This window comes from Lampris incognitus, chromosome 10 (genome assembly GCF_029633865.1).
Source record: "Lampris incognitus isolate fLamInc1 chromosome 10, fLamInc1.hap2, whole genome shotgun sequence".
Taxonomy (NCBI): domain Eukaryota; kingdom Metazoa; phylum Chordata; class Actinopteri; order Lampriformes; family Lampridae; genus Lampris; species Lampris incognitus.
The window spans coordinates 56,717,591-56,731,920 of NC_079220.1; the positions used below are offsets into that span (position 1 = coordinate 56,717,591).

General features: G+C 45.0%; 1 protein-coding gene across 1 annotated transcript; it reads right to left on the bottom strand.

The window, feature by feature from the left end:
- Window positions 1-1,894: 1,894 nt before the first annotated feature.
- On the bottom strand, window positions 1,895-9,973 carry zgc:55558 (GTPase KRas). The gene is made up of 5 exons (XM_056288635.1): window positions 9,686-9,973; window positions 9,296-9,408; window positions 8,166-8,344; window positions 6,701-6,860; window positions 1,895-5,013 (listed from the first exon to the last, which is right to left on the bottom strand). The coding sequence occupies exons 2-5, from the start codon at window positions 9,404-9,406 to the stop codon at window positions 4,900-4,902; spliced, it is 564 nt and encodes a 187-aa protein (XP_056144610.1). The 5' UTR covers window positions 9,407-9,408; window positions 9,686-9,973; the 3' UTR covers window positions 1,895-4,899.
- Between the last annotated feature and the right edge of the window lie 4,357 nt (window positions 9,974-14,330).

A 14,330-nucleotide genomic window follows, 5' to 3' on the forward strand; every position in this document is an offset into this window, starting at 1 on the left:
AGCTGGATGTGGGTATGTGTCCTGGTCGCTGCACTAGTGCCTCCTCTGGTCAGTCGGGGCGCCTGTTCGGGGGGGGGGGCTAGGGGGAATAGCTTGATCCTCCCACATGCTACATCTCCCTGGCTAAACTCCTCACTGTCAGGTGAAAAGTAGCTGGCGACCCCACATGTATCGGAGGAGACGTGTGGTAGTGGAGGACGTGGAGGACCCCTGGGATGCCGGCGCAGCTTGGACGATAGTTGTCCAGCAGTGGTCTTGCCCCTTCTCCTTTGACTGGGGTGGAGCGCCATGGTCTCCGAGCCTATGGTGAGCGTGGCCCAGGACATGCCGACTTGGGTGCTCCAGCAGGACAGCAGGTCCAGGCCGATGATGCATGGGTCCTGGATGGGGGCTAGCCAGAACTCACGCACCATCGCCAGGTCTCTGACATGAATCTGCACATGCTTCGTTTCTTTCATGCTGGCTCCACCTCCCATCACAGTCTTCATCTGGAAGACAGTAGGGGTCTAGGCTGAAGAGAGCATGCCCTTGGTGCCCTGTAGGGCCCCTGGATGGACAAGGGTGATGTTGGACCCAGTGTCCACAAGGGCCTGATGAGCCTGTCCGTTGAGTTTACAGCCCACGTAGATGCCCCTGGTATGACCAAGCTGGCCCACCAAGGTATATCAGCCTTGGAAAGGGGCTGGACTTGGGAGCAGTGTTCCTCTCACTGGACCATTCCCCCATCGTTTCCCAGTGGCGGATGGGAACTAGGCTTGAGTCCTGGTGCTGGGCAGTCATGGGCTATAACCAAGCTCGTCACAGCGGTAGGCGGCCCATGGTGGTCATCGCCGGGGCCAAGGTGTTGGTGGCAGCACCTGGTGGACAGGCTCCCTGTCATTGTCCTCCAGCTCGCTGCCCTCAGTCTGCTTCTGACATGTGGGCAAGATGAGGCCATCGGTGGGGTGGCTCAGTCGTAGAGGATTGCCTTGGCTTGCTCTGTCTCCTGTAGTGCCTCACTCAGCGACTGGGGTGCAGCAAGGCGCACATGCTGGCATAGGCACTCCGGTGTGAGCCCCTGCAGGAAAGCGTGCAGGGCAAGGCCCTTCTGGTCTGTTTCGCTGAACTGTGGGTTGCTGCGTTGAGCGTGGAGCCACACATTTGCTGCAAGTGTACCCGGGCTCTCTCCTTCCCGCCGACAGCAGCTGGCCAGCTGCTTCTTTCTCTCGTCTGCAAAGATACGCTGCCCGAAACGTCTTTCCAGCGCTGAAGTGTGGGCCTGGAAATTGCTGTGCTCCGCTGGTGTGAGGTCAAGCAGTACCTGCAACGCTTTCCCTTCCAGAGCCAGGTAAACAGCAACCTCCTTGCTTCCCCATTAGTTGTACCATGCTGCAAGCCACACCTGGGCCAGATAGGGCTCCCATGGCATTTCACCACCGTATCTTGGCAACTTAGCAGGGGTTCAGTGCACAGCCATGGTTGACAGAAGATCGGGTGGAGGGGTCATTGGTGATATTGCTGGGGCAGGGGTCAAATCAACCGTGGTTGGGCCGGTGAGTGAATGTTGTTCGGCAACAGTGGGTAAAGACAGGCCCATGTGGATGACTGTTGGATGATCAGTGGCGACTGACGGCCTTGCAGTGTCCCCTCTGATCCCTAGGCGTGCACTGTGATCCTTAGGAGTGATCCAGTCAGAGTACACTGGCGCATCAAGCTGGACTGGTTGCACCATTGGCTGGTAAATGTCCGGATTGGTTTCTTCTATCCTATTTAAATGTTGTATTCCGTAAGTTCTGTTTTATTTTGTACACACATCCATGGCACGTCTGTCCATCTTGGGAGAGAGATCCCTCCTCTGTTGCTCTCCCCTGAGGTTTGAGCTATACAAATAAAATTGACGTGACTTGGTATTAGGGGGCCAAGCACCAATAGTACAGGGCACCCTATTTTGTAAGCTATTGTTGTAATATAAAAAATAATGAAAATTCAGCAACTTTTTTTTTTCCAAAAATGTAATTGCCTTAGATTGACCATCCTGGTGTACACTTTCTAACACACTTGGTTTTGTAATATAAGTAAGCCCTTTATACAGGATGCTATTGAATTTATTTTTTTTTTGGAATATAAACATTTATGAAAAATAACAAAACATTTCAAAAATGTCATTGCTGCAAATTGACCCTCCTGTTGTGCACTTTCTAAAACACTCGGTTTTTATGAGATGGACGTTCATATGGGAAGCTATTGAAGTTTTTGAAAACGGTCCCTTAAATACCCTCGAATGTCCAATATCCAAACTAAAACCAACTTTATCCCGGTCTGTTAAATGTCATTGATTTGAGGCTCCAGCATCCCCGCAACCCTGAGTAGCATACGTGGTTTGGATAATGGATGGATGGGGGAAGCCGTCTGCAGTTTTTACAAACACTTTAGAGTTTGCTCACTGAATTCATTTTTGCCTGGGAAGACATTTAAGCTGCACTATAATTACAACTGCCAGAAGAACATTTCTATGATCCTGCAGAATGAACATGGTTTCAGTCGTTGTGTGTTTGTTTGGGAGTGCTTGCTTGTACGAGGGCAGATGTAGTATACTGTATAGCTGTGGCAGTATGTGAACATTTCCAGTAGTGTTTTGCGCCCGACATCGGTTTAATGAAAAAACCTGGGTTTTCTACCCTTTGTCAGTGTCGAGGTAAAAAAAAATACCTGTACTACCCAGGGAGTGAGGCATTTTATTCTAAACATTAGCTACTATGTTTTGGTTGAGATTAGATGTTTGTTGTTTCAAAACTACACCTGATTACAGCATCATAGCTATTTTTGTTTAAGCAATTTTTTTGTTGCCAATAAGTCACAGTAGATTGTCATGCCAGCAATGTTTTTGACAAGGCTCAGGTCACAAGTTTCAGTGGGTGGGCATGTCTTTTTGCATCTTGAAATATTAATGCACACAGTAAACATTGCATTTAACACATTTTATTGTTTGGTTTCAGTGCGATTTGAATGTAGTATGTTGAAACTTTCAGGAGGATAATTTTTACACATTGCATGTTAAAGTATTGGTGGTACTTCATGCTAGGGAGGGTGTGTATCTTCCACAGGGTTCAGACATGGCGACTTTGTCCTGTATAACCTTCAGTAGCTAGACTGAAAGAAGGAACATTTAGTAAAGGTGGATTCTGAAGTGAAAGTACTGTGCGAAGAAAATGGAAACAACGATCTTTCACTCTTGGGGTGTGTTGTAATGACGTATCAGATGATCATCACTAATCCCACATCCCTTCAGCGGTTAATCCTCGGTTCCTGATAAAACATCATATTCCTGAGTTTAATCTTAAAAACTGCAAGCCCATGTTTTGAGTATCCAAAATTCTTAGGTGGTAAAAACAAAAAAAAAACTGCTTAACAAATACCTGAGCCTGGGAGAATGCAGCACGTTTGAGGCTAGAGACTACCTTTGTACCTGTGATGTTTCTTGCATGCCTACAGTGCTGACAGATGAATATTACCAGTATTTAAAAAAAACAAAACATAATTTTAATATTGGTTTGTTTTATGCACCCGAGCTATTGCAGACTTAATTTCACCTCCAAAGTGTTGTACTGCAGCTTTAAGTAATTGTACAAATATGGACTGTATAACCCTTGAGCCTTGAAAGGGCAAAGTACAGTATTGGTCCTCATAGACTAGGCAACCACAAGTCAGCAGAAGTTCTCAAATTGTGGTAAGCAAAGTGAGCCATCTCTTTAGTCGACACTTGTCGTTCCAGTTTGGTTTCTATGCTGCAAAGCAGGCCCTCAGATTGCTGTTGAGGCTGAACGTAAGATTAGCATGTCTTGGCCATTATGTTGTGATCAGGGTAAAAGTCTAAGGGATTTACATCTGCCATTAAAATGCACCTCTGGTGATGATAAAGTCCTTGGTGTAAATCCACTGAGACACAGCGGAGACAGCTTGTTACCAGTTGCTGAAATCACTTCTGCCCCCTCCCCCCCCAAGATAAGCTGTGGCTGCAAGTTTGCAAAGTGTAAATGGACCGACTTCTCCAAACCACATACACTATCTCTACTTCAGTAATGTCAGAAGAAAAATGGTGCATAGTTTTACTTTGAGCTGATTTTCATAATCTTGTCGGAAACTGCTGAGGGAGTGCAATGACACCACTATCATGATCCACCACTGCAGATGTTTTTGTTTTTGAGAACAATTGCAAATGCAATTTTTTCAGTCAGATTCTGATACCATCTGGCTTAAGCTGCATTTTATGGCAAGTGTAAATCGGGCTTAAGTGTACACAGAAAGTGTTCTGTGTTAGTAGCAAGTCTAAATGTTTTGGGTTTTTTGTTTTTGTTTTTTGTGAGGATGCAAGTTCATTTTGAGCTTACTGGTAGTATCATTTGTCCCAATGAAATAACTGTAGTTGGAACCACCCAAATCAAAACTTAATGTTGCTCAGTAAAACACCCACTGTCACCCACCCAATCTTTCCTCTTCCATTCAAACAAGGTGTCTACTACAAAAGCACGGGGAATAGTAACGTAGAATCCTATGTCGTGGTGAATGTCATTTAGGTTCGTGGTCAAAATTCTTTCATACACACAAAAAGTATATACAAGTGCTGAATGCAATTAAAATCAACCAAAATACCCTCTTAATATAGTTTCTCATTGTTGAGACAGATTTTTTTTTTTTAACATTTGAATTCACAGCATTGTATGGACACTGCTCACTGAATGAGTATGTGGGGAAATTGCATCAGCAATAAAAAAAATGAAAGCTATAACAAAATGTTTTAAGTGTATTTACCATGACTACTTCCCTGTCCAAAGTAGTGCTGGCCATCTCCAGTGTGATGGAGAAGGTGCAGCATGGGTGAGGAAAACGAGCTGTGGGGGATGTTGGCATTTGTATATATCGCTATAATATTGTGCAGCGTCTCTGAGTACTCTTCTTGCTCTTCTTATTGCTGCGATTGGTCTCCTTATATCTTCTGATCTCCCGGACTAGTGAGTAAAAGGCTTCCTCCACACCCTGAAAGAAATATTGGTGGGTTTATGTTATAGAAAGACTGAGTAAAGAGATTAAAAAAAAACAACTTTTGTTCCATTTCAAAGCGAGAATCGTTTGTTTGTTGAACTGCAGGTGTTTCTCCCAAACAGTGCTGATCTGTACATCAGCACAGTCTGAGCATGGTGGTATTGTCCTAGCTTGGGAACCAGATGAATCTGCAAGTTCGTGTTCTACATTTGCTCTGGCATATACGCCCTGCCACCCTCCCAGTCAGACAGATTTCCAGCCGACATGCCCTGGGTCGGTCCAGTCGCAACTGTATCTAATATGGGGCGAGTTTGACATGATGACGGACAGCCTTATCCCCCCTGCATTCCAGTAACTCTGCCTCCGACCTGCTCGCTGCCTCCACTGGTTAGGTTGGTTAAGGTTAGGGTGGGGTTAAGGATGAAGTTAGCCATTCAGAGCCAGAGTAGGGGTGGGTCTTCACAGAATGCAGGTGGGGGGAAAAATAACGCTGACGTACAGAGGAGTACCGGCTGCTGCCACTGATTTGGAACAGACTGTTGAATTGCTACAGTATTAAACGAACTGGACAGTATATTTTCTCTAAAAGAATAACAAACAACTGCATTTAAAAGCTTCCGCTGATAAGAAAGATGTGTTTGCTGTACTTCCGGTAGGATTTGGGCTGCATGGTGGCCCAGTGGTTAGCACTGTTGCCTCTCAGCAAGAAGGTCCTGGGTTCGAACCCCAGGCCGTCGTAGGTTATCCTCTGTGTGGAGTTTGCATGTTCTCCCTGTGTCTAACTGGGTTTCCTCCGGGTGCTCTGGTTTCCTCCCACCAGCAAAAAGGCATGTATAACGTACTGCGAGGCTATTTATCCGTGCACGTTACACATGCATGTTAGGTCCGTGCCCCTGAGCAAGGCAATGGAAAGAAGAACTGGAATTGGTCCGCGTGGTGCAGCTGCCCACTGCTCCTGTACAATAGAATGATTACATGCAGAGAACACATTCGTTGTAACCTGTATAATGACAAAAATAAAATGGCTTTCTTTCTTTCTTCTTAAACGTGTAAGTGCTACGTCACACGTTCGTTGCTCTGACTGGTTGTACATCTATCCCATTGCGTCCAGAGGCATTTTGGGCTGCACTCTCTGGTAACGCCCCATGGAAATTGAAAATGAACTGAGAAGAGCCAGACTAATTAGGATTTGCGAATTCCTCTGGTTCCTGGGCTAGTGCTGTCATTTTACCTAACTAAAATGGAAGGAATCTGTCTGTCTGTCTGTCCTGTCGATGGACATCACACTTGGTATGTGTATTGCTGAGGACCCAAGGAAAAGCAGTGTTGAGTCTGAAGTTGTTTGGATGAGCAGTTGTCACGAAAATCAAAAGACAAGACATACACATACAGAAACATCTTAACCGGCGCGACCGCATGAACAGCGGTCTCTGCCACTGCAGCCCACATTGTGGTTGGAGGGGGAGTACACCCAAACGGGCAATGCACTAGTGTTTATAACAAATTCGGCAATATTGGAAGAGCAATAATGATAATTTAGTAATAAAACCAATGTTTCTGCTGAGAAAGCCATAACTAGGGTCGCAGACTAAAGAAAAACTTGCAATTTAAACTGCATTTCACTCAAGATGGCCACCTCAGTTATTTTGCTGCCCTTTTTAATAAAAAACTGGTCAGCTACCTGTCTGGTTTTAGCAGATGTCTCCACAAAGGGCACTCCATAGCTGCGTGCTAGCTCTTGCGCCTGCCGTGTCTCAACGCTCCGAGAACCAAGGTCACTCTTGTTCCCAACGAGCACCATGGGAACGCTGTCACTGTCCTTCACTCTGTTGATCTGCTCTCTGTGGAAGTAAAACAGCCAACAGCACCTCAGAAACCAGAAACATGGGTCCGAGCTCATGCTCATCAAACGCCAAAAATTGGTGACAGGTTTGTAATTCAAAGCAGCAGCATGGAAGTGTTGACAGGTTTGACTTATTCTGAAAGCAGAAGATTTGCACACTTTGATTGTTCTTTTTGCAATCTTTTGCTATTGGGATGAGTGATAAGAGACTTGTTACAAGTGCCTGGAGCAAATAATTTACGAAGCAAGCACCCTTTCTTTGAACTTTATGCTTAGGTTCAAGCTTAATGATTGAGTGAACCCCGTCTTTATATATAACTAGAAGTAATGACGTCATTGGTTCTGTTCTCAGTGGGTAAATCTAATTTGAATCAAAGATGATGACTGATCTGATTTTGCAGCATCACTTACACTCCTAGAAAATTGAATCTCAAACAGTTTATATTGAAATCGTTGACAACCCTTTAGCCACAGGTGAATCAGACCAGAATAAATCTGGCAGAAAAGGTAGTTGTGACAGAGGTCTTACTGATTTGGCTCATTGCTACTTTGGAGCAAATTTCGAACAATCGCACAAAAAAAAAAAAAAACAGGAGAGGAGATAGGCCACCTCATTAATTGTACACAAGCCAACTGGTTAAAGTGACAAGTTCAAAATTTTAGATGAGGATCCCACCCCTACCCAATTGTACTTGGCCAACTACCCCACTCTTCCGAGCCATCCCAGTTGCTGCTCCACCCCCCTCTTCTGATCCGGGGAGGATTGCAGACTGCCACATACCTCCTCCGATACATGTGGAGTCGCCAGCCGTTTCTTTTCACCTGACAGTGAGGAGTTTCACCAGATGCAAGTAGCCCGTGAGAGGATCACACTATTCCCTCCCTTCCGAACAGGCGTCCCGACCGACCAGAGGAGGCACTAGTGCAGCGACCAGGACACATACCCACATCCGGCTTCCCAATTGCAGACATGGCCAATTATGTTTGTAGGGACGCCCGACCAAGCCGAAGGTAACACAGGGATTCAAATTGTTGATCTTAATGTTGGTAGGCAACGGAGTTGACCGCCATGCCACTCAGACGCCCAGATAACAAGGATTTTAAAATACAAATGTTTCCCCAGTCCCTCACTTGCATCATGTGGTGGCCAGCCTGATAGACAGCGGGAGTACCAGTCAAACTAAAATCAAAAGTGTGATCCTAATTTAGATGGATAGTGTTTTACTGGAGTTCTCCAACTTCCTTTCAAACGCCAGATGTGTCTAAGAGGGAGGGCACTAAATGGAACTTGGCTACCTCCTACCTGTAAAGATGGACATCCTCAAAGGACTTGCTGTTGTTGATGGCAAAAACACAGAGAAAGCCCTCTCCTGTTCTCATGTACTGGTCCCTCATGGCGCTGTACTCCTCCTGACCTGCAGTGTCCAGTATGTCCAAGAGGCACGTCTCCCCATCAATCACCACTTGTTTCCTATAGGAATCCTACAAATAACACTTACAATTCACTCTACTGCAAGCACTGCACATTGCATTTGACACGAAATGTCAAGACACTGATGATTCCAAAGATAAACACAATTTAAAAAGAAAAAAAAGCTGCTGCAAGTTTTGAATATTAGTTGACTGCACACCCCTGCAGACAAATGCAGTTGTGGTTTTGGTGAGGGAAGACTTCATTTTGCATAAGCATTGTTTCTTGTTGCAATGACTTAGTGTGTGTCTTTTTTGAAGAAAAGAATGAGAGATGTGGCAGTGTTATGAAAAATATGGTGTTGGCAAGATATAAGATGAGGTAATGCGGCTATAATTGTAGCTATGTGTCTCGTCTGTGGACTGAATCATTGGAATTTGACACAGAAACAAGCATTTGGAAACAGCAATATCTAATCTGATGGTTTCATTTGTCAGTCATAAAGAGACATCAAAATTAAATTGATTAATAATCTGTAGAAAAACCCCTTGGAGCAGCTTTAATACGCAATAAAATGGCCTAATGAAGCCATTGGACCAACTAAGTGGCCAGCCTATCAAGTACAAATACAGAGAAAGGGTTTATATGAGCCATGGACATAGGTTTGGTTAAGAAGTCTGCATTGCATTACACACACACTTTTTTGGTAAACTTTTCCATAACTTTGGGTCAGCACCCATCCTAAGAGCTAAAGCAGTAGGTAATTCATTTATCCATCCACCCATTATCCAAACACTGCTCTCGGGGGTCTCGGGGATGGATGCTGGAGCCTATCCCAGCAGTCACTGGGCGGCAGGCGGGGAGACACTGTTTTTATGCACTGCACAGTCACTTTGTAATTACCGAGTATTCAACAAGTAAACCAGAGTGCTCGACGAAAGTGCAGGCTAAACCTAAAAGCCACAAAAGGAGAGATACACATCGTGTAGCGCAGAAGAAGGCGGCCCGGGGACGTTTCTCACCTCGATAGTGGGATCATACTCGTCAACGAAGTGATTCTGGATGAGCTGGATGGTCAGGGCGCTCTTCCCAACACCTCCTGCTCCGACCACCACAAGTTTGTACTCGGTCATTACTGCAAGAATTGGGCGTCAACCACGCGTTATTCACTTGTGTAGCATCTGTAGTTTGTAAAACTGCCTAACTTGGGAAACAACGTCCGAGGCGAAGCTGCAGCTACCGTGTGTCACCCCCCCACCTCCACCCCCCCATAACGTTGACTGACATGGCCTGACTGGAGAGTGACCCAGATTTAAGGTTACTAACCGTTAGCTGTACCACGTCCTCGCCTAAATGAATGAACGCACGTCATCGCTCGGAATAAAAGCCAGCAAGCTGGGTAACGAGCTTACCTTTGTGTTGCTTCCTTTCGGTTAACGGTAAAAAAAAAAGTGAACCGAACTTTCCAATGGCAAAATGAGATGAGTTAGCTTGCTACATAGCCCGAAACGATTTCCTTGTTCACAACAGTTTCAAGAAGCGCTCGGAAGTCAGCCGGGAACCGGCTTTCGTAAGGGCGGGCGTGCGTAAAAACGATAAACCGTCTGCTTGTAAAGTATCGGCTGAAAAATAACGACCGGTTATAAATAATTTAGATCGTACGAGTCGGTGGAAGCCCAGTGTAGTCCCATTCTGTGGAAGGCTTTCACGGCGCCTGCGGCTCGACGGCCGACCAATGAAACGGCGGCACGTGAGACGGACGTTGTGACGATCCAATCGCGATAGACTTTCGGGTTTCAATCGCGGTGAAGTTCCCGCCTTCTAAATGCGGAAGGCGTCCAATCGTAAACACGGCTGGGTCCGTCCCTGGGAGTGGTTAAAAGGAGGCAAGGCTTGACCACCCGAATCTCGAAGATGAGCCACGCCCAAAACGTGATGACCTGTTCTCCGTTTCGACCAATCAAAATACAGTACAGGAGTGACGTGTCCGAGAGCGCGCATTCGCGTCTGATTGGCTGAAGAGTATGCCGGCCTTTTGAGTAGGTCGCCCTGTCTGCTGTTGACCTGCTTGATAAACGAATTAACATGGAGACTGTGTTTGGTATGTTTGTTTTCTTTGGTCCTTGTTGAATGTTGTGCGATTAAAACTAGATAACGGGATTAATGTCGTGTGTGATTCTGTTTAATGTCATGTGTACATGACTCGTGCGGAATACGCATTTAATGACGCGAACACCGATCGGCCAAAACATTAAAACCACCAACATTGTGTGAGTCCCCCTCGTGCTGCCGAAACGGCTCCGACCCGTGGACCCCACAAGACCTCGGAAGGTGGTCTGCGGTATCTGGCACCAACATATTAGCAGAAGACTCCTTGAATAAGTTGCGAGGTGACAACGCACGTCTTCGCTTCCGGTGCTGTAAAAGAGTTCGGTTCTTTCCCGGGAAAACAATCCAGACGCATCCCCACGCTAGAGTCACATTTCACTTCGAAAAGTCTATCTGTCTCGTGAAATAATAGAATAAACTACGTCATCTGCTAGATATGATCAGTGTCCTCCGCGAAATGTCCTGTGAATCATGTGATGCACGTTGTGTGTCAGATTTGTCTTGGTGAGTGATCGTTGTTGCTAGCGCTCGTCTAGCTAGCTAGCTAGCGCTCGTCTAGCTAGCTTACCGCCATACCACCATATCTCTTACCACCATATCTAGCTAGCTAGCTCTCGTCTAGCTAGCTTACCGCCATACCACCATATCTCTTACCACCATATCTCGCTAGCTAGCTCTCGTCTAGCTAGCTTACCGCCATACCACCATATCTCTTACCACCATATCTCGCTAGCTAGCTCTCGTCTAGCTAGCTTACCGCCATACCACCATATCTCTTACCACCATATCTAGCTAGCTAGCTCTCATCTAGCTAGCTAGCTCTCGTCTAGCTAGCTTACCGCCATACCACCATATCTCTTACCACCATATCTAGCTAGCTAGCTCTAGCTAGCTCTCGTGAATGGGGGATGGTGGTTTTTAGCAGAGATGTGAAAGGGGGACGATAACGTTTTTTCTTGAAAGAATTTGTGTTTTACTTCAGTCGACCTGATATAATTGGTGTATGGTGTATTCAGATGAAGCCATATTCAGTCTTTTTAAGTTATATAGTTAGAATATAGCTGGCACTTCACCGGTGTCAGTGGAGCCATTGTCTGGAAAGTAGGCTATTAGTGGTAGGTTTAGGCTACTGCAAGTCGAGCTGACTAGTTATGTTTGGGTGTTTTATCCAACATATGTGCTGTATGTAAATATGTTTTCTATGCAAATTTAGTCATAGCACTGTGTTTAAAGCAGGTCAAGCTTTAATGTCATGTTATTTGTGTTCTGTCTTCTTCCTCTGTCTATTTCTTTTCAAGTTCATCTTGGAGTGCTTACCACCATATCTTCATAAAACAAAAACAAATGGCACTAGGGAATACAATCCGAATGGTGTTTCCCCAAGTAATGCTCTGCCGACACCGGAGAGGAAAAGGTGCATCTGCCTTCCGGTAGATCCATGACCAGGTTAGTAGGATGAAGTAGCCTGAAGGAAATGTTCTTGTCGTGCAGCTTTTTCTTTATTGGTGTGAAGGCCTTCCTCTTCTTGTAGAGAACAGTGGACATATCTCTGAATATCATAACATCGGAGTTACCATACATGAGTGATTTTTTTTTTCTTTCAAGGATTTTCATCACGTCTGTAAAGCAAAGCAGATGGATCACCAGGGCGCGGGGTCAGCCGCCTTCATCGGGATGCTGCTGGGGTGTACGGTGAGCCCGCTCTGTCTCGATTGAGTCCCCGGTCTCTAGGCCTAGTATTTTTGGAAGCCATTCTTGTAGGAAGGCGATTGCATTTTCCCCCTCAACTCCTTCTGGAAAGCCAACCAGCCTTAAATTTTGCCTTCTTGCCTTTTTTCCCCCAAATCATCAAGCTTTTCTTTTAGATCATCAATTTCTCCATCTGTTTGTTTTTTTGTTTTTTGTTTTTGTTTTGTAGTCATCGAGATCTTGGCGTACGAAGTTGAGGCTTTCCGTGTAGCTCTCCTGCTTGTCTTCGATCACTTTAACACGTTGTGCACGATTGTCGCTGACACGTGTTTTCCACCGACTCAGATAGAACATTCAACTTGTGGTCCAACAAGGTTTGAATTTTGTTGACCGCTTTGTCCCATTCCTAAAGAAATCATGTTGATGGGGCTTCGGCGTTAGCTTTGGTCAGGCTAATGCTAGCGCTAGCCATGCTCGGAGTGTTTGTCTTTCTGCTTTTGTCTTCCATTGTCGCTGCTTCAGCTTTATTCGGGGACACATCCAATATAATGGTGTTGAATTGTGATGAAAGGCACCAGCAGTAGTTGTTTTGGTACTTGCGTTGCACAGAAAGGGGTTAAAATAAAGGAATTAGAATAGGAGCTGGTTTCACTGCGTCCGCCCTCTACGCTGCCATCTTTTTCTCCTCGAGAAATCGTGAGTGAACAGTTTAGCCAACAAATGTTCCCTGGTTTTACTCTCTTTGCAATAAAAAGCCAGTAATGGGGGGAAAAGGCTGTTATTGTGACATTGTTGACAAATATGCATTCTGAACATGAAAATGTCAACAAGAAATCGACTAAATCCATTTAAAGTTTATATGGTGGCCAAACAATTAATGCATGAGAGGAAAACTAAATTTATATTGTGAGCTTGTGGGGTAACTTGTGGGGTAACGTTTCACAAAATTAGCCCTAGGTTAGAGTATATAGTGTATTCCAGTTCCACACATCTGTTAAAATCCTGATAAGGATCTCCACATGTGTAGTTGTTGTGTTGGTTTCTTCACACTATGACCGCTCTGATTTTGTGAACAATGCTGCGGCGATTTTGTTCAGGTTTTGAACATGGATTGATATCAAGTTGAAGGTGAAATTCAAGTACGTCTTCATCAGTAACAACGAAGTCTTGCTTTAATTGCACTGGACAGGAAACACACACACACACACACACACAATGGGCATTATGCCCTTTTCTCTGTGAATCCTTTGGCCTGTTGTCCCTACTTCCCTCGTCTGTGACGTTCATGTTCTTCCCTCTCATGTTCCCCTCTCTTTCTCTCCCTCTCTCTCCCTCTCTCTCTCTCTCTCTCTCTCCCTCTCCCTCCCTCTCTCTCCCTCTCTTTCCTTCTCTCTCCCACTGAGTGCATCTGCTGCTTTATCTAATCTTTGCCTAAAATCACCAAGATAATCCTGTATCCATCTGTCATAAGATAGAGGGGGGGGGGCAGGAGAGAGAGAGAGAGCGAGGAGGGAGGGGGGGGGGGGGCAGGAGGGAGAGAGAGCAAGAGGCCAGGAGAGAGAGAGAGAGGGGCCAGGAGAGAGAGAGCGAGAGAGAGCGAGGGAGAGACATTGTGTCATTGTGCTGATGATGTAAAGAATTCTAAGTTATGTGTAATCATGCTCTATTGGTGATAAATCCTAATGATATGACATGACTTTACTCAAATGACATGATTTTGAATTCACAATTATTCAAATTTTATTATACACGAGGATATCTCACATATACAGCTTTTATACATAGAATCATTGTATTTTTTTGGCTTAAATATCTATATCCTTTTTTTTTTCAACTGATTCCCCATAAGTAATAATACATTTTGTTAGGGTTAGAGGAAGAGAACACTGGAACAGCAATAAACTGAGACGAAAGAAAAACATGGAAAATACAACAGTACAACAACACTTAAAAAACATGTTCACAGATGTAGTCATACATATCTTTGTCATTCATATTTTCCTCATATATTTTCTCACTCGAAATCAACATGGTTCTAGTTTTCCTCAGCTGCTTAAACAATCATGGCCTCTGTCACCAAGCCAACCATTGTGTTTTTCTCCACAACTCATTTGTGCTCCAGTTACAAACCAGAATGTGCGACATGGAATTACACATCCTCACATATACACCAATTTACACATGCTCTCATTTCAAAACAACAAACTGTGTCTGACACATAGTTTATTCACACACACACACACACACTCTCTCACACAC